General features: G+C 39.4%; 1 protein-coding gene across 2 annotated transcripts in view; it reads right to left on the bottom strand.

The window, feature by feature from the left end:
• Nucleotides 1-590: 590 nt before the first annotated feature.
• The window catches only part of Sfmbt (Scm-related gene containing four mbt domains), a 76,053-nt gene continuing 52,129 nt past the window's right edge, over nt 591-24,514 (bottom strand). For both annotated transcript variants that reach the window (XM_067766969.1, XM_067766970.1), the window contains 6 exons: nt 14,076-14,519; nt 13,752-14,001; nt 6,710-6,899; nt 6,335-6,641; nt 5,917-6,269; nt 591-3,891 (listed from right to left, as the gene is read on the bottom strand). In XM_067766969.1, coding sequence (XP_067623070.1) covers nt 3,502-3,891; nt 5,917-6,269; nt 6,335-6,641; nt 6,710-6,899; nt 13,752-14,001; nt 14,076-14,519 — 1,934 coding nt within the window. In that variant the 3' untranslated portion in view covers nt 591-3,501. The remainder of the gene's footprint in view (nt 3,892-5,916; nt 6,270-6,334; nt 6,642-6,709; nt 6,900-13,751; nt 14,002-14,075; nt 14,520-24,514) is intronic.

The raw sequence follows: 24,514 nt of genomic DNA, 5'->3' as shown, positions 1-24,514 counted from the left end.
CTTACTTGTTTTATTTTTATTATATGCCAAAAGCAATGTAAACTCGCACTGCGTTGCGCAATGGTGATTTTTCGTAAGAATTATTTCTTAAATACAATCGTTAACATAAACACAAATACTCCACGAAAATGTAAAGAAGGTATTCTTTAAAATGTGGATGTGCTAAACCAAATAATAACAGGTAGTTTTGCTCAAGGTCTTCTACTTCATAGTTGAAATGTTGCTGGTACTCAAGGTGATCATGTGCTGTAAACGCGCAGTAAAAATTTTAATGTCGCGTTCGCTTTGCTAGTAATGATCAATTGATTATCAACATTTCATGCAACTAACGCACGACGTTGAGGGTTCGATGTATTCAAGGCCATTTCAAATTATCGAAAATATCTCACGTTTTATTGTAAACAGATGTAATTCAATATTTGAATTTGTTAGGAAAACGCAAACTAAGTTTTGATTTTTTTTACAGCTTCATGACAAATTTGATTTTTTCCTCTGGAGTATTCTTTGTATGTTTTGCTGTTTTGGGGGTATCATAAAATCTCGAAAAAAAAGTTTGATTTACCTCAGTAAACAATAAAACGTGCGCTGTGTTCTTTTTTTATTTCTGGTAGACGCTTACTTTATTTAAAGAAATACATCCCTCTTCCTCTTTTACTCTACAATATTATACAATTTTGAAGATTTTGGTACATTCTTCACTATGTAATTTTTTAACGTATAGCAGACAAAACCAGACAGGTGATCTACGTAGTACAAAAACAAAAAATTCTGATAAGCCAAAGTTCTTTTTTGCCATCAGTTAAATTTATAATCTCTGATTTGTTGATGCTTCGTTGCTGTAAAACCTCTGCCCTTTTATATTTTTACACCAGCCACCTCTTTCTGCTGAATGAGCCTAATTCAAAGCTTGGTTTACATCGAAAAATGTAAACCTATACCGTCTATCCCGAGTTTTCGTTTAACAAACCTCCCATTGTTCCAGATTGTCAGTCATCTTGTTGTTGTTGTTGTAGCAGTGCTTCGCCCCATCCAATAGGTGCGACCGATCACAAATTGTCATCAATATCCTCTAACGTGAGTCCAAGGAAACTTGCTCTTTCAACAGGGGTAGACCATAATGAGAGGGATGTTAGAGGCGTTGGTTCCTCAATACAGTTGAAGAGATGGTTGGTGTCATGTGGGGACACGTTACAAGCAGGACATATGTTTTGTATGTCGGGGTTGATTCTGGATAGGTAAGAGTTTAACCTGTTACAGTACCCAGATCGAAGTTCAGCTAGAGTGACTCGCGTTTCCCTGGCGAGTGTGTGTTCCTCTTCTGTAAGTTTTGGGTATTATTCTGCAAGTCATCTCAATGACGTCAGCGGTAACTTTCCATATTCCTTAGTTGTGTACAATGTGATACTCTGAATATTCAGCCATTCAGTTCCGTTGACTAAAACTTTTCCATTTCCTCTCAGGTAAAGGAAAGAAACCCTCCTACAAAAAGCAATACAGACCACAGGCGCTGCTTTCCGGCACGTTACTTCATATTTCAGAGAGAAATTAATGTAGTGTTTTTTTATGATACAGAAAGAAGGAACACTTAAATTTATGAGGCCGTGTTTTGTCAAATGCGACTCCATTTTGTAATATAGGCGCCACCTGTCTGCTTTTATTGCGTCATGTCGTATAGTTCTTGAAATTGAGTTTTGAATGTAACAATATTTATGCAAATAATTTATATGGGAAAATGTAAAGAATTCAAGTTGATCGAAGTTGGTAAAAAAATGTACAAGTATCGTTAGTATAGATTGTATTGTGTATAAATTATGTCCTGATACCAAAAAACGTCATGCATGATTTAGGTACAATAATTGTTTTTTTAAATACAATTCTAAGCAGACAACTACTATTGTTAGTGGCTACCAGAAAATACAAACAGGAAAATAGATTTAAAAAAGAATACGCACTTTTCTTGCTCTATACCAGACCTGTTAAATCATGATTACTAATGATAATGATTGGCCGTTCCATTGATTATTTTCTTTAAACGCCATTTAATGATTACTTGCCATTATTTTCTATTTTTAATGATTACTTTTCAATTGATTAAAAAAAAATAATCAAAAAAAAAATTATGATTTTTTACGATTATTGAAAAAAATCAAAAATAATCAAAAGTAATCAAAAATCAAAAAAAGTAATTGATTATTTTTGATTTTCTTTTAATATTTTTTTTTATTATTTTTTATTTTTGTTTATTTTTTTCAATAATCGGAAAAAATCATTCTATTGGTAATCAATTAGTAATTGCTTTTTTCGGAAAACAATTGAAATAATCATTGGCCATTAAAATAGGCATCTAATTAATTGATTACTAATTCAAATTTAACAGGTCTGCTCTATACTAACGATATATAAATTTATGTATGTATATGCGCAACATAACCGATTTTATTTCTCCATTTATAGTGTATGAATTAAATGAATATGTATGAAAGTAGGTACATATTTCTTAGCAAACCTACTATTGTTTTCATTTAGGAAAAGGCATTTATATTGCGTGGTTGATTATTATTGCGTATAGTTTAGCAGTGCTGTTAAATATATATTTTCTTTTCTAGCATTAGAGAACGTCGCGTTTGTTGTTTATATAAAGGTTATTGATTGTAGTTATTTACGCATACAATTAGTGGTTTTGAATTATGTCTGCTTTTTCACATCATCATCATTAACATTGTCAGTCTACGCATTGTTTTTTTTTTTTTTCATTGTGATTCTTACTATTAATAGAAAATGATAGTGTATACAATTAAATATGACATTTATTAAGAAATTTATAACTTTGATTTTTTTTTTGTTTTTTTTTTAGCTAAAATAAAGTTACTGTACTACGGTGTACTATGTAGGTATTAAAAATATGTATGTATGCATTTATGTAAGTATGTAAGAAGTGGAAATATTAAAAATAAGTAACTACTCTACGGCATTAAAGAAAATTGTAATTCAAAATATTCTCACTGTTTGTTTTAATCTTTGTGTGGTTTTCTTATTTATATTCTTTTCTGGTTGTGGGTTTTCTCTCTCTCTCTTTCCTTCTGTTACTGTCATTTTAACACGGTTGGCTATTTTAATCTGTTTCTGCTTAATTTAAAACTTAATCCGTAACTAATGTTTTATATGTATGTATATAATGAATTCCAATTGACATAACTAACCAATCTCTCGCATTATTGCAAAAACCTGAATTTGTTACTTATGCTCTTTCATTCAATTCTTGGTAGCAAATTCGAATCGTTTCAAGTATGCATTTTAGGCACTGTCATACTACATGATCCAAATATATATGCATGTACTACATACATAAGTCATTTAACAGTTACACAGTGTGTTCATATAATAAATCTTAAAATAACAAGTATTGTGACGAATTGCTGTATATGTATGAGAGATTAAGCTGTAATGTTGATTTAGGTGGCTTTGCTGATAATTAGGTTGTTGCTGTAGCTTCAAAAGGCACTATAAAAATGTTTTGTTTGCCTTATGTAACCTTGATTTGCCTGGGTTAACTCTACATTTGAGCTGTTGTATTAAATCGAATATCTTTAACGCAGGTCCCACCTTCATGCCAAGTAATGTTATGATTTCGTCCTTAGAAAGTTGTAACAATCGTTTACCATCAATTTTATTTCGCAGAAATGTGTCACAATGCGCTGTACAATCGTTCATGCGCAGAAATTGTGATACGTCATAGACATTCCATGTGTCGGGTATAAGGTCGGCATGCGGATCTGTGTTTTGGCTATTGTTATTAGTGCTACTACTACTACTACAGCTGCTGGTATTGTTGTCATTCGATGAGGATTCAATGAGACGCGGAATGTATTTGCTATTACAAACTGATGAATTCTGTGAAAATTAAAACAAGTTTAGATATGAGTAATATTGCTATATTTTGAAAATACTACATCGCACAATGAGTCAAGTTCATAATTACATCAGTATTTTTATCAAATGTTATAATCTTATAAGTGGAAGTATGAACGAGTTAGATAAGAGGGTTTGGGATTCTGAGTCAGAAGTGGAATATACAGGAATGGAGATAAATGGAATAAGGGACGACAGACAGCGAGAAACAAAAGAAAAAGTAGACAAGGATGGTATAGAGCGTGGAAGGGGAAGCGTGTACAACATTTCAAATGCAGAAAAACACCTCCAAGAAGTTTAAGAAATGATTCCGAGACGGGCCAAATGTTCCTAAATTGATTCAAGAAACAATCCTATAATAGCTCGGAAATGAAGAAAATTTTATGAGACGTACCAGCTATATTCAGACATCAACATAGCCCAGGGAACTACAACAAGTGACTACGCTGGCGAGGTCATGTTATGCCAATGAAAGATTATGCTCCGGATAAAAAAGTTTTCTTATGGATGGAAAGGAAGAAATAGTTCCAAATACAACGCCGTACAGGTATCGAAATGATTCCGAATAAAATTCCGAAACGGTCTTCAAGGGGTTGATAAACGCAATACAAAGCTTTATAGCTTTATAGCTTCAAAGCTTCCGCATTGTCAACCTCACCTACGCGAGGCGAATTCTGTTACAAATATGAATGTATAATACATACATACATACGTTAGGGTAGGCTCTGGCCTCATGGAACTAGGGGTGGAGGAGGGGGGAATTATGGCCTAGAAGGTTTAATGTGCTTATATAAAGCGTTCCCGGTCGGGCTAGTACATTTATGGTGCTTTGTTACCAGAACCTACCGGTTCTATATACGGCAAAGGACATCTATAACACTCCCCAAAAACCTTCGGGTAGTGTCTTTGTCGTTAATACAACAACAAACGGTTGCGAAATAGTCACTCCCGAAAACGGTCTTGAAATTATTCCGATACGGTTCTTAAGTACCCCTTAACAGTACCGAAAGAATAGAAAAACAATCGTGAATTGATTCTGAAAATGTTCCAAACGTATTTTACCTATTCAAGCGTTTCTTACTTAAAAACCTAAATAAAACAATAAAAGCATAGTTTTTATGGTATTATCATTTGTGTTTGGCAACTTCTAAAATGCAGGTTTTTCTTTATTTTTGAGATGGCTGCTTTATATAAGTTATAATCCAAAGACAAACGACTTCATGTATACCTTTAAAATATTGGCATTTATTTTCGATAACTTTTTCTACTTTGCTGGAATTTTTTTAACATAAATAATACAAAACAGGTTCCAAAGCTGATGACTCACTTACGCCAACAATAATTTTATACACCGTAATTCAGGAATTACATGGAAATACGTTAACTATACAGAAATAATTTGGGTTCCAAAAACGTATAGCCTTCGAAAACATAATCAAGCATATTTTTAGAGCGAAACATGGACGCTCAGCTTAGCCGAGCAATTAACTATTTCTACAATAGTACCATTATTATCTCGCAACATTTCTATGCCTACAGTGATCCTGAGAACAACATCGAAATCGTTTTGAAATTATCTCAACATGATCCCTAATAGGAAACAGCCGAAATCAACCCGATATTATGAAATCAACAATCGCGAAAAAGGAAAGAAAAGGGCTCACTGCTCACATTTCCAAAATCGATTAGATCTCGAACTATATGAGATATATACCAAAATCATTGGTCTACATCAAAATATACTCAAAGTTATACCGTTTAAAAAAAAAGCTCACTCAGGTTGCCAAAGGGGAGAATTATTAGACCCAGGGGGGTGAACTATTTTCCCTGATTTCAAAAAAAAAAAAAAAAATAGCCAGTAGATCTGTCGGCTATTGTGTGTATGCAAAAATTCATTTTATTGAGTTACAAAGCCAAATGTAAAAACGTTAAAAAAATACACTAAATACACTAAACAACTCTTCTTCAACAACAGCTGCAATACTCTCACAACTCCCTAATACATACCCCGATATAGCTGGTAGCCTTTCGTCCCACAACCGGCGGTGCCGGTGAAACTGATTTTTTAATGGCTGCATTACCGCAACGCGTTGGCGCTTGTGCCGTAGACATTTGTTGCTGTACAGACGTCGTCGTCTTTTCTGTTAGCACTTGTTGTGTGCCGTCAACAATATGTGATACGGGTGTTGATTGACCAGAACGATGACTTGTACTTTCTTCATCATATTCCACATCGTCATCATCATCTTCGTGATCATCTTCATAAAAAGCGGCATTATGATGTTCGGGTTTAAGTTCAAGCTTAATGCTCAATTTTGGAAGATGCGGATTCGTTTTTAAAGCGATGGTCCGTGATTTTGCTTGAAAAATATAATAGTTCGAAAATTACGCACATTCTTTTTGGTATTAAAAACTCATAGAATACCTGTATTTGAAATTTCCCCACTTTTCGTATTCACCAGTTTTTTCTTACGTTTTTTTGGACTTTTCACCTTTGTGTTCGTTTTGGCCGTTGAGTGTACTGTTATTGGTGGTCCTTCTAATTTATGATTGACTAAAACGCACCAACCCACTGGGTATACATCAGGCGATTCACAATCCAACCATTGATCATATTCATCTGTCCAACCGTCAAAATGTATTTTGAGCAAACGTCCAACTACACGTGCGACTGTGGCCACGCACACCAAACGTGGATCCATGAGATCAGCACACTCGAGACTCATACCGACCTAATAAAAAAGTTAAATTTATCAAATTAGAAAAATAATTTTACATTCAGCAATATGCAATAGCTTACTTCAAACCCATGATTGGGCACAATACGATGGAATAAATGTTGTCCAGCGGCAATGCTACCCGTCTCCATCAAATATGTTTCCCAACTAAAAGTATTCATCTCATATCCATTGGGTGGTGTTAATGTGATGTTATTAGATGCGCAAAATCCTACTGGAAATATACTAGGGGATTTCTCATGATAGCAAAACCTGAAAATAAAAATAGTTTTTACATTGAAATTTTTAATTATTTTGGTAAAATTACTTAAAGTGGGGTTTTTTAAAGAAATTTTTGAAAATTCAAAACTTGTGTTTACAAAGTACACTTACACAAATGAAATAAACAGGTTTTTTGTTTATGATAAGACCAAATATTATTTTAAGATGAAAATCTAGTTTTAAAACTGCTAGCTCTATACATTTTCTTCAATAACTATTTCTAATTTCGTTAAGCTAAACGTTAAAAAAATCGCATTAACGTTAAAACAAGTAAAGGTGTATAAGTTCGGGTGTAACCGAACATTATATACTCAGCGTGAGCTTCAATTGTACATTTCATTTCAGATATATTACTTTTCTACCTAACACGTGGCACCGCCCGTTTAAAAGAAAAATTTCTTCCCATTTCCTCTTCCAGTAAAACTTGATAAGTGAAATATCATTGATTCAAAACTATTTTTTGCTAAGATATAGCTTATTTTATTCGTCCACGACTCTTTTAAAAATCGTATATATAAAAGTGGGCGTGGTCCTTAACCGATTTCGTTAATTTTTCTTCAAAGCATTCCTTATAGTAAAGGCAACCGCTCTGCCAAATTTTGTTACGATAGGTTTAACGGTTTTTATGATTAATAATATTTGTAAAATTGATTTTATCACAAGTGGGCGGTGCCACGCCTATTATAAAATTTTTTTTTATCAAGAGTTTCAATATCAGTCAACACGTCAAATTACAATATGTAAGAATTGAAGTAGATTATGGTCAGCGCAAATACACGCTTCCCAAGGCAGTCGGTTCTATGTACCGGAGCGACTCGGGATTTTTCCCGACCAAGGACTGTCATTTCAGTGTAACCCCATTTAATTTGTTTCGTCCCTCCCATAAATTGTCATCCTCCCAGCAGCTCCTTGCAGCAGGACTGTTCCATATTCTCTTGCTCCGGGAAGGTATCGAATCCAATCCGGGTCCGTCTCCTGACCCCGGTCCTGAGAAATGGTTTTGCTGCATCTGCCGGAAAAGAATCTTTTTAGGACGGTCATACTCTGTTCAGTGTGTCTCGTGTAAGGGATGGTTGCATCGGACAGGTTGTTCTGGGCTTGATCCCAAAACCCGACGTCCACGTAACTTTTATAAATCTTTTGTGGCTCCTTGCTGTTCACGCCCAAGGGCGCCTCGTAGTCTACGTCTAAGCGCCCCCCCCCCCCCCCCCCCCCCCCCATTACCTTCCAGCAGCCCCGCTGCTCAGCAAGCCACAACAAGTACCCGCTGCTGCTCGCGCCTTACGGCGCCAACAACTCAAACAGCTGCTACCACTCATAACTACAATCTTCGTAGTAGAGTCGGAAGCAATGCTGAGCAACAGCCCCTGCCCCCGTCTTCTCCCCCCTCTTTTCCGGCAGCAATCGTGTAGGTCAGGGAACCAGACTCTTAGTCCCTACCTCCGTTTGCACCGTTTGCCAGCACAGAATATATATGTTTGCGACATCCGCCCAATGCAGCTCCTGCCTTGGGTGGTGCCACTTTCCTAGATGTTCTGGTCTCCGCGACGGCAACCCCTCGACGGGTTTCATCGCGCCATGTTGCCAGGTCGCAAACCCAAATCATCCGGGTACCCCAATGCTTGCCCAAGGACGCCCAGTCCCAGGGCCACAACAGCAATTGCGTCCTGGCCTTCCTCAACCCAGGCGTAGTCACCCGTCACTTACCCCCAGAGTGGCGACGTCTCCCCTCATGCACTTCAGAATTCTGCAGTTAAACTGTAATGGACTAACTGGGAAGATTACGGAGATAGTCAATTTCATGAAGCGGCACAACATCCGCATTGCTGCGATTCAAGAGACTAAACTCACAGCACGATCTGCATTGCAGACCTGCTCTGGGTATAATGTCCACAGAAAAGATCGCGAGAGCGGAAATGGAGGCGGCCTCGCGTTTATAATACACCACTCTGTGCAGTATCACATATTTGATCCTGGCATCGACCGCAGGGACAACGTCTTAGAACGTCAAGGCCTATCTGTCCGGTCAGGCGATGCAAACCTAGAAATCATCAACATCTACATCCCCCCTGCCACCTGTTGCCCCGGTGGATACCGCCCTAATATCACAGCCTTACTCACTGGAAACAATCGCATTATTTTAGGCGACTTCAATGCCCATCATGATCTATGGCATTCAAATTTGCGGGCGGACAGTAGGGGCGAGATGTTGGCGGATCAAATAGAAGAAACGACGTTCTGCACAATAAACGGAGACGCCCCCACACGTATGGTAGGAAGCTGTCACAGTTCGCCAGATATCTCAATCGTGAGCGCAGAACTCGTAAACTGCGTCAACTGGCAGCCCGTGGTATCATTGGCATCCGACCACCTGCCTATACTTGCTTCGCTCGAGCGTACCGCCGACTTCACCGTCACCGAAAAACGCACTTTCATAAACTTTAAAAAAGGAAAGTGGGAAGAATATAAATCCTTTACAGACAATCTCTTTGCTGCCCTCCCTATCCCGACTGATGCCCGCCAAGGGGAGCGTGCCTTCCGCAAGGTCATTGAATCCGCCTCGGCACGTTTCATTCCCGCCGGGAGAATTCCCGAAATCCGGCCCCACTTCCCGGCGGAGGCCGCAAACTTAGCGAGAGAACGTGACCTTATAAGGCAGCTTGATCCAGGCGACCCCCAAATAAGGGATATAAACCAACGCATCAGATTGCTTGTGGATGAACACAAGCGGGCGAAATGGGAGGAGCACCTAAGAGGTTGTAACCTCTCTACCGGTGTGGGTAAACTTTGGTCCACCGTAAAGTCCCTATCGAATCCGACTAAGCACAAAGACAAAGTTTCCATCGCCTTTGGCGACAAAGTGCTGTCGGATGCGAAAAAATGCGCGAGCGCTTTCTGCCGACAATATATAATGCATTCTACGGTCGACAAAGTTAGACGGAGGGCCAACAGACACGCACATAAACACAAATTCAGCGCGTCACCAATCACCATCACCGCTAAAGAGGTTGAGGACGCCATTGGTCGCGCTAAACCATCCAAAGCAGTGGGCCCAGACGGCATAGCCATGCCGATGCTTAAAAGCCTAGGGAAAGAGGGTTTCAAATATTTAGCGCAGGTCTTCAACCTGTCTCTTTCCACCTTTGTCATACCCGAGAAATGGAGAATGGCCAAGGTGGTCCCGCTACTAAAGCCTGGTAAACCAGCTAACATAGGAGAGTCGTATCGTCCGATATCTCTCCTATCGCCAGCAAAGACGCTCGAAGCCATTTTGCTCCCTTATTTCCAAGCAAATTTGCAACTAGCCTCCCATCAGCATGGCTTCAGAAAACTCCATAGCACTACCTCCGCGCTAAATGCCATCAGCACCCAGATAAATTGCGGTTTAAATCAAAACCCCCACCACAGAACAGTACTCGTAGCGCTAGACCTATCAAAAGCTTTTGATACGGTCAACCATGGCTCGTTACTGCAAGACCTGGAAGGGTCTACCCTTCCCCCATGTCTTAAAAGGTGGACCGCAAATTATCTGGGTGGTCGGCAGGCATCGGTCCTATTTAGAAACGAAACATCAAAGCCAAGGAGAATTAAACAAGGGGTGCCACAGGGTGGTGTCCTATCCCCACTTTTGTTTAATTTCTACATATCTAAGCTACCTTCACCACCGGAAGGAGTCACAATCGTTTCCTACGCCGATGACTGCACAGTAATGGCCACAGGCCCAGGCCCACAGATCGATGAGCTATGCAATAAAATAAACGGCTACCTCCCTGATCTCTCCAGTTTTTTCGCCTCGCGAAACCTGGCATTATCACCGACTAAATCTTCCGCGACCTTATTTACAACATGGACGTCCCAAATGTCGACCATTTTGAACATCCACGTCGATGGCTCTACGCTACCGACTGTCCTACACCCCAAAATCTTGGGTGTGACGTTTGATCAGGATCTACATTTTGGTGAGCACGCAGCCGCAATTGTTCCGAGAATTCAGAGCCGTAACAACATCCTCAAATCCCTTGCTGGCAGTACCTGGGGAAAAGATAAAGAAACGCTCATGAATACATACAAAGCAATTAGCCAGCCGATTACGTGCTACGCGTCACCCATATGGTCGCCAAGCCTAAAAATTACCCACTGGCAGAAGCTACAGGCCTGCCAAAATACTGCTCTCAGAATTGCCACGGGCTGTCTTCTTATGTCCCCAGAACACCATCTACATAATGAGGCGAGAATACTCCCCATCAGGGAAAGAAACGAGATGCTGACCAAACAGTTCCTGTTGAATACCCAGAAACCTGGGCATCCCAACAGACATCTGATTGACGAGCCAGCACCGCCTAGGGGCTTAAGGAGTCATCTCCGTAAGCATTTTGAGGAAATACGGCATCTGAGAACACAGCCGTATGAAGCGAAAAAACATAAGCAGGTCCTTGGTGAACTCCACAAACAGGCGTCGGACCTTTATGCCGGGAATTGCCCGGTGAACCCAGTACTCAAAGTAAAGTATCCAAAACTTGCGGAAGAGGAACGCATACTCCCCAGGGAAACGCGTGTCACTCTGGCTCAACTTCGTTCTGGATACTGTAACAGGTTAAACTCTTACCTATCCAGAATCAACCCCGACATACAAAATGTATGCCCCGCTTGCAATGTGTCCCCACATGACACCAACCATCTCTTTAATTGTAATGTGGAACCAACGCCTCTAACACCCCTTTCCCTATGGTCCACCCCTGTTGAAACAGCAAGTTTCCTTGGACTCCCGTTAGAGGATATTGATGACAGTTTGTGATCGGTCGCGTCTGTTAGGTGGGGCGAAGCACTGCTACAACAACAACAACAACAACAACAACGTCAAATTACAGCATTCTAGGTGTATTATTTACTAAATAATCAGGATTTTTGTGTTTTCCAAAATGTTATATATATAAAAAATTGTCGTGGTTATCATCCGATTTCGCTCATTCTCAATACCAATCCATTCTGGGTCGAGATAAGCTCGTGTACCAAATTTGGTGAAGATATCTCAATATTTACTCAAGTTGTCGTGTTAACGGACAGACAGACGGACGGACATGGCTCAATCAAATTTTTTTGCGATACTGATGATTTTGATATATGGAAGTCTATATCTATCTCGATTCCTTTATACCTGTACAACCAACCGTTATCCAAAGTTAATATACTCTGTGTGCAAAGCACGCTGAGTATAAAAAATGTGTCCAGGGGTAGGGGATGGGGGAATAATCTCGAAAAAGTTCCAATGTGATCTTCGAAATCAGTTCCTTCGTTATAATCCCGAAATTGACGCGAAATAGTCCCGCAACCCAGACTTAAATGGTACTGAAAACAACTCCGAAACGTTTGCGAAGGAGCCCCAACATAGTCGCTCAACGAAAATGATCGCAATACCCAAATTTTCAGCGGATGGTGCGGAAACGGTTGGGAGGTAGTCCCGAAATTATGGCTACAATATTTCCGAAAATAATCCCAAACTGATCCGTAGGTAGTCCCGAATTGATGCCGTGATAAATAAAATTTCGTAAAAATAACTAATTTTTCATTAATGATTTTATTGCTATAATCCAAAATTGGTGGCCGCCGTGGTGTGATGGTAGCACGCCTGACACACCGAAGATCCTGGGTTCACGCCCCGGGCAAAGCAGCATCAAAACTTTAGAAGAAAGTTTTTTCAATTAAAAGAAATTTTTTCTAAGCGGGGTCGCCCCTCTGCAGTGTCCTGCAAGCACTCCGATTGTCTGCCATGAAAAGCTTCTCAGTGGAAACTCAAGTTGGGAGTCGGCATAAAAAAATAGGTCCCCTCCCGCCAATTTGTAGAAAAAACTAAAAGGAGCACGGCGCAAATTGCAAGAGAGCAGCGCGGCCTAAAAACTCTTCGGAGGTTATCGCGCCTTACATTTATTTATTTATTTTAATCCAAAATATGGCGTTTGTCACGGGTGCGAGCTAATTAGTTGATATCTCTATGAGGATTTCAGAGCGTATTAGCAATATCTACTTACATATTTCTATGAAATATTTCTGCGTTCTTCTTGTGACGGGTGGGGCATACTTTATTGTTGAATAATTCATTAACAACTTCAAAGCAGACAGAACTGACTTATTGGATATATTTAAAACCACATTCTAACATTGTATAACAAATATGAAATAAACAAACGACCTGCAAAATGTAGAATAACAACATTCGGATTTTTTGTCACGGGTGGAGCACAACGCATATATTCAGAATATAGGTCTTAAATAAATTGGTTGTTGTAGCAAATTGGTATTTAAATAGGCGTCGTTCTTTGTTGTTGTAGTAGCGATAAGGTTACTCCCCGAAGGCTTTGGGGAGTGTTATCGATGTGATGGTCTTTTGCCGGATACAGATCCGGTACGCTTCGGTAACACAGCACCATTAAGGTGCTAGCCCGACCATCTCGGGAACGATTTATATGGCCACATTGAACTTTCAGGCCATCCCTCCCTCTCCACCCCCGAGTTCCATGAGGAGCTTGGGGTCGCCAGAGCCTCGGCTGTTAATGAAACAGGATTCGCCACGGATAGGCGAGGTTGACAATTGGGTTTGGAGAAGCTATATATTGCGCTGGGAACCTGAAAAGGTTGCGCTACACAACCCGTTGAATCTGGCATTTTAGTCGCCTCCTACGACAGGCATACCTACCGCGGGTATATTCTAACCCCTGACCCGCTGGGGGATGTGAAAAACACTAGTAGCCAAGTATTTTTGATTTTTGTTTTGATGTGAATACTAAGCTTTAGCTTGAAAGAAATTTATTTCTTTTATATTTCCCCACTGCGATGTAACATGCTCACCAATCTGACCCTGCTGCGTCTGGCTGATATGAATCGATGCGTATCATTATGTAACCAAATTTTAGGACTGCCATAACTGTTGCAGCGCATATTGATGAAAGATTTAGTGGATCGACAGCTTCCAATTTCATGCCTTCCACAAAACCATTTCCTTTGCCATCCATATAATATTCTTCGAAGGTAAAATTCATTTTGAAAAGTTCAATTGTTGCGTCATCTTCATGCACTTCAATCATTGCTTCACGACCCGCTAAAATAGAAAAATGAATGTGAATTAGAAGTTATTATTTTTAGTAAGCAATTAAGTTACGTTAGCGATCTTACCCAACATGCGCTCCAAATAATCGCCGGGTGCTGCTAAATTATGGCCAACTGTCGTTGCCCATCCTACCGGGTGTATTATAGGCGAATCCTCATGGCACCAAAATCCATCATCCGAATCAAAATATCGTAAAAATAAACGTTTACCAACTATCTTTGTCACTGTTGCTAGGCGCACTTGCGAGATTTGATCCTTGTCAACACATTCCAAATTCAAACCCAATCGGAAACGTGACTGCATACTATCATTTATTTTGTTGTAAAAACTAGATGGCAGTGTACGTGCCCCAGACAAACGTTCGACGAGAAAATCTTTCCAATCCGTATATTTGTTTTCTATTGTTCGTGGTGGTATGAGTGGCTTGCCGCGTGTCGCACACCAACCAACCGAATGCACTTCAGCATTACAAAGATTAACCCAGAAGTCATGAGTGGCCTCATCAAATCCTGCAATGAGTGAGAAAATGTATTTAATTTTCTAAGTTAATTCCTTAGATGGCGTTGCTTGAGTTTTTATTGAGAGTAAAATTTAGGGAATAGATAGTAACATTATTTTCGCAGCAGAAATATAAAATTGTAACTGTAATTGTAAGACTCAGTTCACAGCGCTACACAGCACATACACCCAAAACATGGTTTAATTATTAAATGTTACCCATAGTTTCTTTTGATAACATTCGTGAAAAATTTAATAATTTTGCTGTAAATTTTTGGGTAAATTACAAATAACAAGTAAATGTGTCTTAGTTCGGGTGTAACCGAACATTATATACTCAGCGTGAGCTTCATTTGTACATTTCATTTCTACATAACACGTGGCACCGCCCCCATTTCCTCTCACAATAAAACTTGATAAGTGAAATATCATGGATCTACGACCCTTTTAAACTTGTTTTATATCTAAGTTGCCGTGGTCTTTAACCGATCCCGTCCATTTTTACTAGAAATATTTTCTGCTATAGGGAAAATTTGTGTACACAATTTCATTACGATATGTTAATTTTTCTTCGAGTTATGGCGCCCTTAACATAGAAAATTGCTTAGTCGTAAAAGGGGCGATGCCACACCCATTTTGAAAAATTTTAGTAATAATTTAATATAATAATTTAATAAAAATAATTTAATTTTAATTATAATTCAATTTAGAAAGTAAAATTCTATTGATACAAAGCTCTTTTTCGCTAAGATATATCTTATTATATTCGTTTACGACCCTTTTAAAAATCTTTTATATAAAAGTGGGCGTGGTCTTTAACCGATCTCGTCCATTTTTTTCTAGAAATATTTCCTGCTATAGGGAAAATTTGTTTACCCAATTTTATTACAATCCGTTAATTTTTCTTCGAGTTATGGCTCCCGAAACATAGATAATTGCTTAGTCATAAAAGGGGCGGTGCCACGCCCATTTTTTTAAATTTGAAGTTTTTTTCTATTTATTGTTATAAATCCACTCGGGAAATGAAATACCATTGATATAAAGCTGTTTTTAGCAAAGATATAACTTATTTTATTCGTCCACGTCCCTTTTAAAAATCTTTTATATAAAAGTGGGAGTGGTCCTTAACCGATTTCGTTAATTTTTCTTCAAAGCATTCCTTATAGTAAGCAACCTCTCTGCCGAATTTTGTTACGATAGGTTTAACCATTTTTGATTTATGATTAATAATATTTGTAAAATTGATTTTATCACAAGTGGGCGGTACCACACTCATTTTAAAAAATGTTTCCAAATTTTTATCGAGAGTCTCAATATCAGTCCACATGTCAAATTTCAACATTCTAGGTGTATTATTTACTAAATTATCAGGTTTTTTGGGAGTTTCCAAAATGTTATATATATAAAAAGTGGGCGTGGTTATCATCCGATTTCGCTCATTTCCAATACCAATCTATTCTGGGTCCAGATAAGTGTACCAAATTTGGTGAATATTATATCATTATTTACTCAAGTTATCGTACTAACGGACGGACGGACGGACATGGCTCAATCAAATTTTTTTTCGATACTGATAATTTTGATATATGGAAGTCTATATCTATCTCGATTCCTTTATACCTGTACAACCAACCGTTATCCAATCAAAGTTAATATACTCTGTGTACAAAGCACGCTGTATATAAAACGTAATTTTGTAACAATGTTGAGTACTTGAACTTTGTAATTATTTTGCAGACGCCGCAAATAAGCGCAAATCCTGGTTGCTGTGCTGCCCGTATGCTAAAGACCCGCAAGTAAAGAACGAGGTGCTGTTGTGATGCACTTTCTTGTTGCTGATAAAAAGGATGTTAGGCGCTCTTTTCAAAACATTTGGCTTGGCCGTTTGAACTTCCAGATCTCGTTTACGGAGTACTAAACAGCTTCCGGAAGCTCCGGCTGTACCAATAGTTTGAAACCTAGCGTGTGCTCAAGCTGGGTATAGCTAAAGGCAATGCGTGAGTGTGTCTTTGCAGCTCTCCTCGACGCAGCACACGCCAATGCTGTAAAAAGGGATATCCGTTCTTTCTTCATACAGGCCAGTGGCCAGTGATTGTGGCAATGATCCTAAAGATTTATATTCTTAAATGATGCATCTCCACCACCTATGATGCATCCATCGGTGCCTGTAGCGTAGTTAGCTGCAGCCTAAAGCGACCTCTTGCACTGCTACAACAACAACAACCTTTTGCAGCAGCTGACGATCTTAGACGAAGTGATGGGGGAGGTAAGCGCCATGAGCGCTGCTTGAGTAAGTGCTCAGGTGTTTTATTTGTAACTCTATTCGAAAGACATTTTTTTCGGATTAAACAAAAAAATTTTTTTTTTATGAAAGCTTTTGAAACGCATTTTTCTTCGCATATAGTTACAGGATAAGACCCCAGGACTTCAGCTTGGAAGATACTAGCCGAGTTTGAAAGACGGGCTGACAGCGACTGCTAAAATTTCTGAGCTTTCAGCTCCTAAACCTCAGTCCATATATCCATCTTAGGATTTATCTATGACGCGTTATGCACACCATCATTTTCCCTCAGTGTCAAAAGTGACTAACGGTTTGTTTATTACGGCCACATTCTCTAACAAAGCCCTTGGCTAAAGCTTTATCAATCGTCATGTCTTAAAAGGAGATTTTTGTCGAATTTGTGCCTTTTTGAAAAAGGGGATTTCATTTTTCCCCCTTCTCCACATCTTAAAAACAACCATGAGTGCGGAGTGTCATATTTTTAAAAAAGCTACATGCGAAACCTTGTGTAATTGAATCATGCACCCAAAATAGCAATTATTTGTTTTTGAGTATCAAAAAAATTACAGAAATTTCAATAAGTATGAAAAAAAGCTTTCAAATAATTTTGCCCAATAAATAAGTCATCCGAAATTAAATTTATAAGTTTTAACTTTTTTCGAGTCTTCAAAACTAATTATTTGACGCTTTTATTTATAAATTTTAATAAAGTGGAATATGGCTTGTGACATGCTGTAGCATTGACGAGTTGGTTTCGTTAAATATTCGAAGAGATAACTTGTGATATGTAAAACCGAAGCCAATGCAGGAGATTGAGATCTTAAGTAAAAGTTAAATTTGTTACTTGCAATAAATTAAAAGTTGAAAATACTCATCCATCCATTCGCCCATCTGTCCGCCTATCGGTCTGACGGCGCACCCTCATATGTGTTTTTGCTAGAACTCTCATTTGACATGCTACTTCTTCTCACCACGAGTAAGGTTTCTACAAAAAAATTTGCATATTCGGCATATCTGTGCCCACTTTTTATATGTAAAATATTTCCTATAAAGAGAGCTGCGGTATTCCGATACCAACTTGAGCTTTCATCTTCAAATTTACCAGCCTACATATGTACATGGGTCTAAATCAATAAACATATATAATTTTGAAAAATGGGCATGGGACCATTTCATCCGCCTCCGCTAGCGATATCTTCAGAACGGCTAATGCCCCGATTCTAGTGTGATCACAGCATTCTTCACCACGGTAGCGAAATCATGTGACAACTTTTACAACCTTTTAGGCCCGGTTTATCAGTGGTTGGTTAAGCTAAGCTTAAACTAAGCTTGCTTAAACTCTAGTCAACTTTAAACTCCAGTTAAACTACTGAGCAGTTTTTCAGTCGTAGTTAAAGGCCGCCTTTGGGGTATGCTGTTTTGTGCGGCAACATTGTTTTTTTTATTATCTAGATAATTTGTAGGTATGGCAACAGCTGGATTTTGTTTACCCAACAAACATAGAAAAAAATTCTCCGGCGAAATATATATCTAGTTCTGGAAGTGATATCCAACATCATTATTTAATTATTCTCAAACCAGATAGTTCTCGAGTTGATATGCAACTTCATTCTCCAGTCACTATCCAACCTTTGAGAAATTTTGTAAAATTAAAAGTTTTCCAGGTGATCTCCAACATCATTAATATTTTCCAATTATTATCCTAATTTCGAGAGATTTTGAGAAATGTACAATTTTCAAATGAATATTCAACCCATTTTTCCAGTTGATATCTTACATTATATATCGAGCTGAGGTGGAGTTGAAAAAAATCTCCAAGGTGGTACCACCAAAACCAACAGCTGTTTATTGTGAGAAATAAACACCTGGTGGATAGCAGTAATGGAGCGTAATTAATCAAGGATAAATTATATAGGCGGCCGCCGTGGGTGATGGTAGCGTGCTCGGCCTGCCACACCGTAGATCCTACATCAACACCATTGAATCATACATTTGAGTCCAGTTAGAGAACCGCAAGTTGTTAATTACATTTTTTCAACTTAAGTAATGGCATATTTTTCTTTATAAAAAGTTCCCTCTTTTGCTGAGTACGCTATGATTCTCGAGTTGAGCCACTGTTTCGAAACAACTTTTGAGATTTTAGAAGTATGCCTAGTTATCAACATGAGCTCTAATGGTACTCAAGCTCAAACGCTTGTTGGGTATATTCGACGCCATTTCGTACGAACGCAAATAACTGATAGGTTAACTAGAGTTTAACCCTGGCAGATCGACCGCTTAAACTTAGCTTAAACTTCAGTTGAAGTAGACTGAAAAACTGCAGAATAAGTTTAAGCGTAGTTTAACTGACAACCGGGCCTTAGTATTCTACATCGCGGACAATTTATTACAGACAAAAGTAGGTGGTTACATCGAAATAACCACGCAACAGCTGGTGTTTAGAAAAAGGAAAAACTGGAAAATAAAGAATTGTAAGCGCAAATTAGTAATCATAATAGTTAAAAAAGTATTGCATCTTGCTATACATTATGTACTTTCACAGAATAAATTACAATATACCTCTGTAAAAACTTATCATACACATCGTCCCGTTTATTCGTTAAGCTCGTATCTACAAGTGACACATTTTCGGTAAAGCGAAGAAAACTACCTTTTTCCCACAGACAATGGTGAGTTTCTTGGTGATGACAGGGTTACCATTTGTTCCAGAATCGCGGATATAAGAACTGGTAACAATATTCTGTTACATACTTAATGTTCTCGGTACCGGTAACGCTCAGAATCGGAGCGTAAATGTAAAATTGCGAAATTTGGAGCGCATATTTCGAATACAAGGTTGATCAACTCCACCAAAAACTAAAAAAAAAATCTGGTGACAACAACGCCCTATTTTTATTTAAACACACATGTGTGTTGGAGGCAAATGTATCGTGATATCTCTGTAACTGCTAAAGATACAATGCTAATATTTAAAAGGACCAAGTAGAACAAAAGAAAACGAGTGAACAATTTTGAACAATAGTTGCTGCAATGCCTTCTTATGTCAGCATATCTTCTTAAAACGCTTTGCATCGACTTTTGGTAGCGATTTTTCAAGAAGATATACCAATGCAATTTTTTTTATGCGTCTTCGGAACGGCTTTGACAAAACAAAAAAAGTCTAAAGTTTTAGCATTGCATCTTTATAGTTACCTATATAACGATATATATGCTTCAAAAACGCCTTTTTGTATTTTTATATAAAAAGTGGGCGTGATTGGGGTCGGATTTTTGCACAGATAGAATGTTAGGATGAGCATTGTTAACTTTCAATTTTTTCGGTTGACTTAAATCGATGGAGGCTACCTCGAAAAAACGGTAGGTAGATCAGCATTGATTGTGGAAAAAATTCAAAATATCAATATCGAATCTTATGCCAAGCATCTTGGGGCTCCAATACATCCGCAAACATATTCAACTTCAGTATCGCAGCAAAATGTCTAAAGACTTAAAAATTGCATTGGCGGCCGCTGTGATGTGGTGGTAGCGTGCTCCTCCTCCCTCGCCCAGCGTCCTGGGTTCAACTTCCAGGCAAAGTTAGATTAAAAATTTAGAAACAAGCTTTTTCAGTAAGAAAAAAAATATAATCGGGGTCGCCCCATGGAAGTGATTTGACAAACACTCCGAATTGCCATGAAAAACTTCTCTGTGAAAATTCATCTGCCTTGCAGATGCCGTTTTAAGTCGGCATGAAACATGTAGGTCCCGTCGTGCCAATTTAGAGAGAAAATTAAAAGGAGCACGACGCAAATTGGAAGAGCTCGGCCTAAAATCTCTTCGGAGTTTATCGCGCCTTGCATTTATTTATTTACTAGCCTTTACCCGCGGCCCTGTCCGCAAGGAGAAAATAAAATATATGTGCTATTCAAGTTAGCCTGCTTATCAAGCTATCTGTTTAAAAAATTTGTTCTGTCTAATGCATTTTATTTTTGTAATTGAGTAAAAAAAGAACTAAATGAGTTGATAACCTGATAGGATCCCCAAATGATCCCAAAATTATCCAGAAAAATCCGAGAAATTACACCGACGCTATCGCGGGCGGATCCTGAAAACCATCTAAAAATGCCACAGAAGGGTCTACAAAAGATCCCGGAATAGTCCCAAAAAACCCGAAATGACAACGACGCGATTCTGGACTTATCCAAAGAACCACAAAGAAATGATGCCTGAAGGGTACCAAAATGACCCCGAAATAGTCCCGCAAAAGTTCCGAAATGACCCTGACGGGCTCCTGGACGGTTCTCAAAAACCACCCAGAAAATATCCAGGAAGGGTCCCTAGGGGATCCACGATGGATCGCGAAAACCATACAGAAATGATTCCAGAAGGGTCCCAAAATGATCCCGTATTAGTCTCGAAAAAGTCCTGAAATGACCCCGACGGGATCCCAGACGGATTCCGAAAACTATCCAGAAATGATGCCGGAAAGGTCCTCAAATGATCCCCTAATAGTCCCGAAATGACCCTGACGGGATCTCGAACGGACTCCTAAATGACCCTGACGGAAAATACCCCAAATGATCCCGAAATAGTACCGAAAAAGTTCCGAAATGACCCGAAGGGGTCCCGGACGGATCCCGAAAACCATCCAGAAATTATGGCGAAAGGGTCCCCAAATGATCCGATACCAGTCGATAAAAAGTCCCGAAATAACCCCGACGGGATGCCAGACGGATCCTCAAAACCATATAGAAATGATGAAGGAAGGTACCCCAAATGATCCCGAAATAGTCCCGAAATGACCCTGGCAGTATCCCGTACGGATCCCGAAAACCATCCAGAAATGATGACGAAAGGCTCCCCTAATTATCTCGTATTAGTCCCGAAAAAGTCCCGAAATGACCCCGACGGGATTCCTGACGGATCCCGAAAAGCATCCAGAAATAATGCCGAAAGGGTCCCCAAATCATCCCGTATTAGTCGAGAAAAAGTCCTGAATTGACCCCGTAGGGATCCCGGATGGATCCCGAAAACTAACCAGAAATGATGGCGGAAGGTATCCCGAAATAGTCCCGAAATGACCCTGACGGGATCCCGGACGGATCCGTAAAACCATCTAGAAATGGTGCGGGAAGGTACCTCAAATGATCCCGAAATAGTACCGAAATGACCCGACGGGATACCGGACGGATCCCGAAAACCATCCAGAAATGATGCCGAAAGCGTCCCCAAATGATCCCGTATTAGTCGAGAAAGTCCCGAAATTACCCCGACGGGATTCCGGACGGATCCAGAAAACCGTCTAGAAATGAAGCCGGAAGGTACCCCAAATGATCCCGAAATAGTCCCGAAATGACCCTGATTGGATCCCGGACGGATCCCGAAAACCATCTAGCAATGATGCCGGAAGCTACCTCAAATGATCCCGTATTAGTCGAGAAAAAGTCCAGAAATGACCCCGACGGGATCCCTGATGGATCCCGAAAACCATCTAGAAATGATGCCGGAAGGTGCTTCAAATGAACCCGTATTAGTCGAGAAAAAGTTCCAAAATGTCCCTGAAGGGATCCCGAACGGATCCCGAAAACCATACAGAAATGATGGCGAAAAGGTCCCCAAATGATCCCGTATTAGTCGAGAAAAAGTCCCGAAATGACCCCGACGGGATCCCGGACGGATCCCGAAAACCAACCAGAAATGATGCTGAAAAGGGTCCCCAAATGATCTCGTATTAGTCGAGAAAGGGCCCCGAAATGACCCCGACGGGATCCGGACGGAACCCGAAAACCATCCAGAAATTATGCCGAAAGGGTCCTCAAATGATCCCGTTATAGTCGAGAAAAAGTCCCAAAATGACCCCGACGGGATCCCTGATGGATCCCGAAAACCATCTAGAAATGATGCCGGAAGGTACCTCAAATGAACCCGTATTAGTCGAGAAAAAGTCCCAAAATGACCCTGAAGGAATCCCGAACGGATCCCGAAAACCATACGGAAATGATGCCGAAAGGGTCCCCAAATGATCCCGTCTTAGTCGAGAAAAAGTTCCGAAATGACCCCGACGGGATCCCCGACGGATCCCGAAAACCGTCCAGAAATGATGCCGGAATGGTCCCCAAATGATCGCGAAATAGTCCCGAAATGATCCCGGAATAGTCCCGAAAATGCCCCAAAATAATCCCGACGGAATCCCGGACGGATCCCGAAAACTATACACAAATGATCCCGGAAGGGTCCCAAAATAATCCCGGAATAGTCCCTAAAAAGTCCAGAAATGACCCCTGCGGGATCGCGGACGGATCCCGAAAACCATCCAGAAATGATCCCGGAAGGGTCTCGATATGACCCAAACGGGATTACAAATAGGGTGAAGATAATTATAAAACCATGTTAATAAGGCAACAGGCGCGTTGGAGCGAATGAAGAGTTACAAAGAAACATACAGGTAAAGCTAATAAAAGCGTGCTAATAAAAACAATTGAAGAAGGGCGGATGGCGGGAGGAGGAGAGTACCACTGATCGTTTTTCCAAAATTGTTTAGATCTCGATCTGTATGAGCCAGATACCAAAAATTATTGATTTTAGGACAAAATTTACATTGAGTTATAACAATTTATGATTTTGCGCGAGAGGGAAGGGGGGGGGGGGGGGGGGGTGTATCACTGCTCACTTTGTAAGCCCTCGACTTATTTCACCCATTGAGTTTGTTAAATCTGTTTATGCTGTACATCAAAATATACCTAGTTTGCGTCGTAATTTCGATCTATTGGCAACAAATCTTGATGCTTTCCTGAACCTACCTAGCTTTATTTTTGTATCAGAAATCTGGATATATTCTTTTGAGATTGACGAATATAATTTACCTAAATATAAATTCTATGCAAGTGCTAATGATTCGTATCCAGCTGGCGGTGTAGGGGTTTTTGTTCATGATTCGTTTGACTGTAGCAAAATTGAACGACTTAGTCTCACTAGTGCTGACGCTATAAAGGTTTCGTGCTGCATTTGCAAAATAAACTTTGTATTTGTCTGTATTTATAGACTTCACTCGCAACCTGCTCAATTATTTATCGATGAGTTCAATTCATTATCAAGTAGTGTATCAACGACGAATCTTGTAATTTTGGGCGATTTTAATCTGGATCTATTAAGTACAAGCCCTGTACTTAATAATTATAACATGGTATTGTCAGATCATGGGTTATATTCACTTATAAACGAAGCTACTAGACCAGTGGCAGGTACGTGTCTTGATCACGTACTGTGCCGCTTCTTTGGTTCTTCTTGGTCTGCCTGTTCCGCTATTAACTCGGACCTGGGTATCACGGATCACTGTATGAGTGGTATTCTCTTTAAAAACACAATGGTTGAGAAAGACGTTAGAAAAAGAAATAGGCATGTTGTGGAAAAAATTAATTTTGATCAACTAAATATTGAACTTCGCTTAAATATTTGGAGCAATGTGTACGCCGAAGAAAATGTATCAAGGGCATACGGCTTGTTTTTAGATAATTTAATGCAATGCATTAACTCCTCAACATACTGCGTTAACAAAAAAGCATCAGAAATCAGACTCAAACCGTGGATAAATAAATGCCTTTTGAATAGAATTAGGTTCAAAAATAAATTTAAAAAAAAGTGCAACAAACATCCATGTGACACCAATTTGAATACTCGTTTTAAGCAAATATGCAAACGAATCAATGCAGAAATTCGTAAATGTCGGGACGATTATTATAATAACTT

The sequence above is a fragment of the Eurosta solidaginis genome, chromosome 2 (assembly GCF_040869045.1).
Source record: "Eurosta solidaginis isolate ZX-2024a chromosome 2, ASM4086904v1, whole genome shotgun sequence".
Taxonomy (NCBI): Eukaryota; Metazoa; Arthropoda; class Insecta; order Diptera; family Tephritidae; genus Eurosta; species Eurosta solidaginis.
The sequence above is the reverse complement of the archived record's forward strand: the minus strand, read 5'-3'. Positions and strand labels throughout refer to the sequence as shown.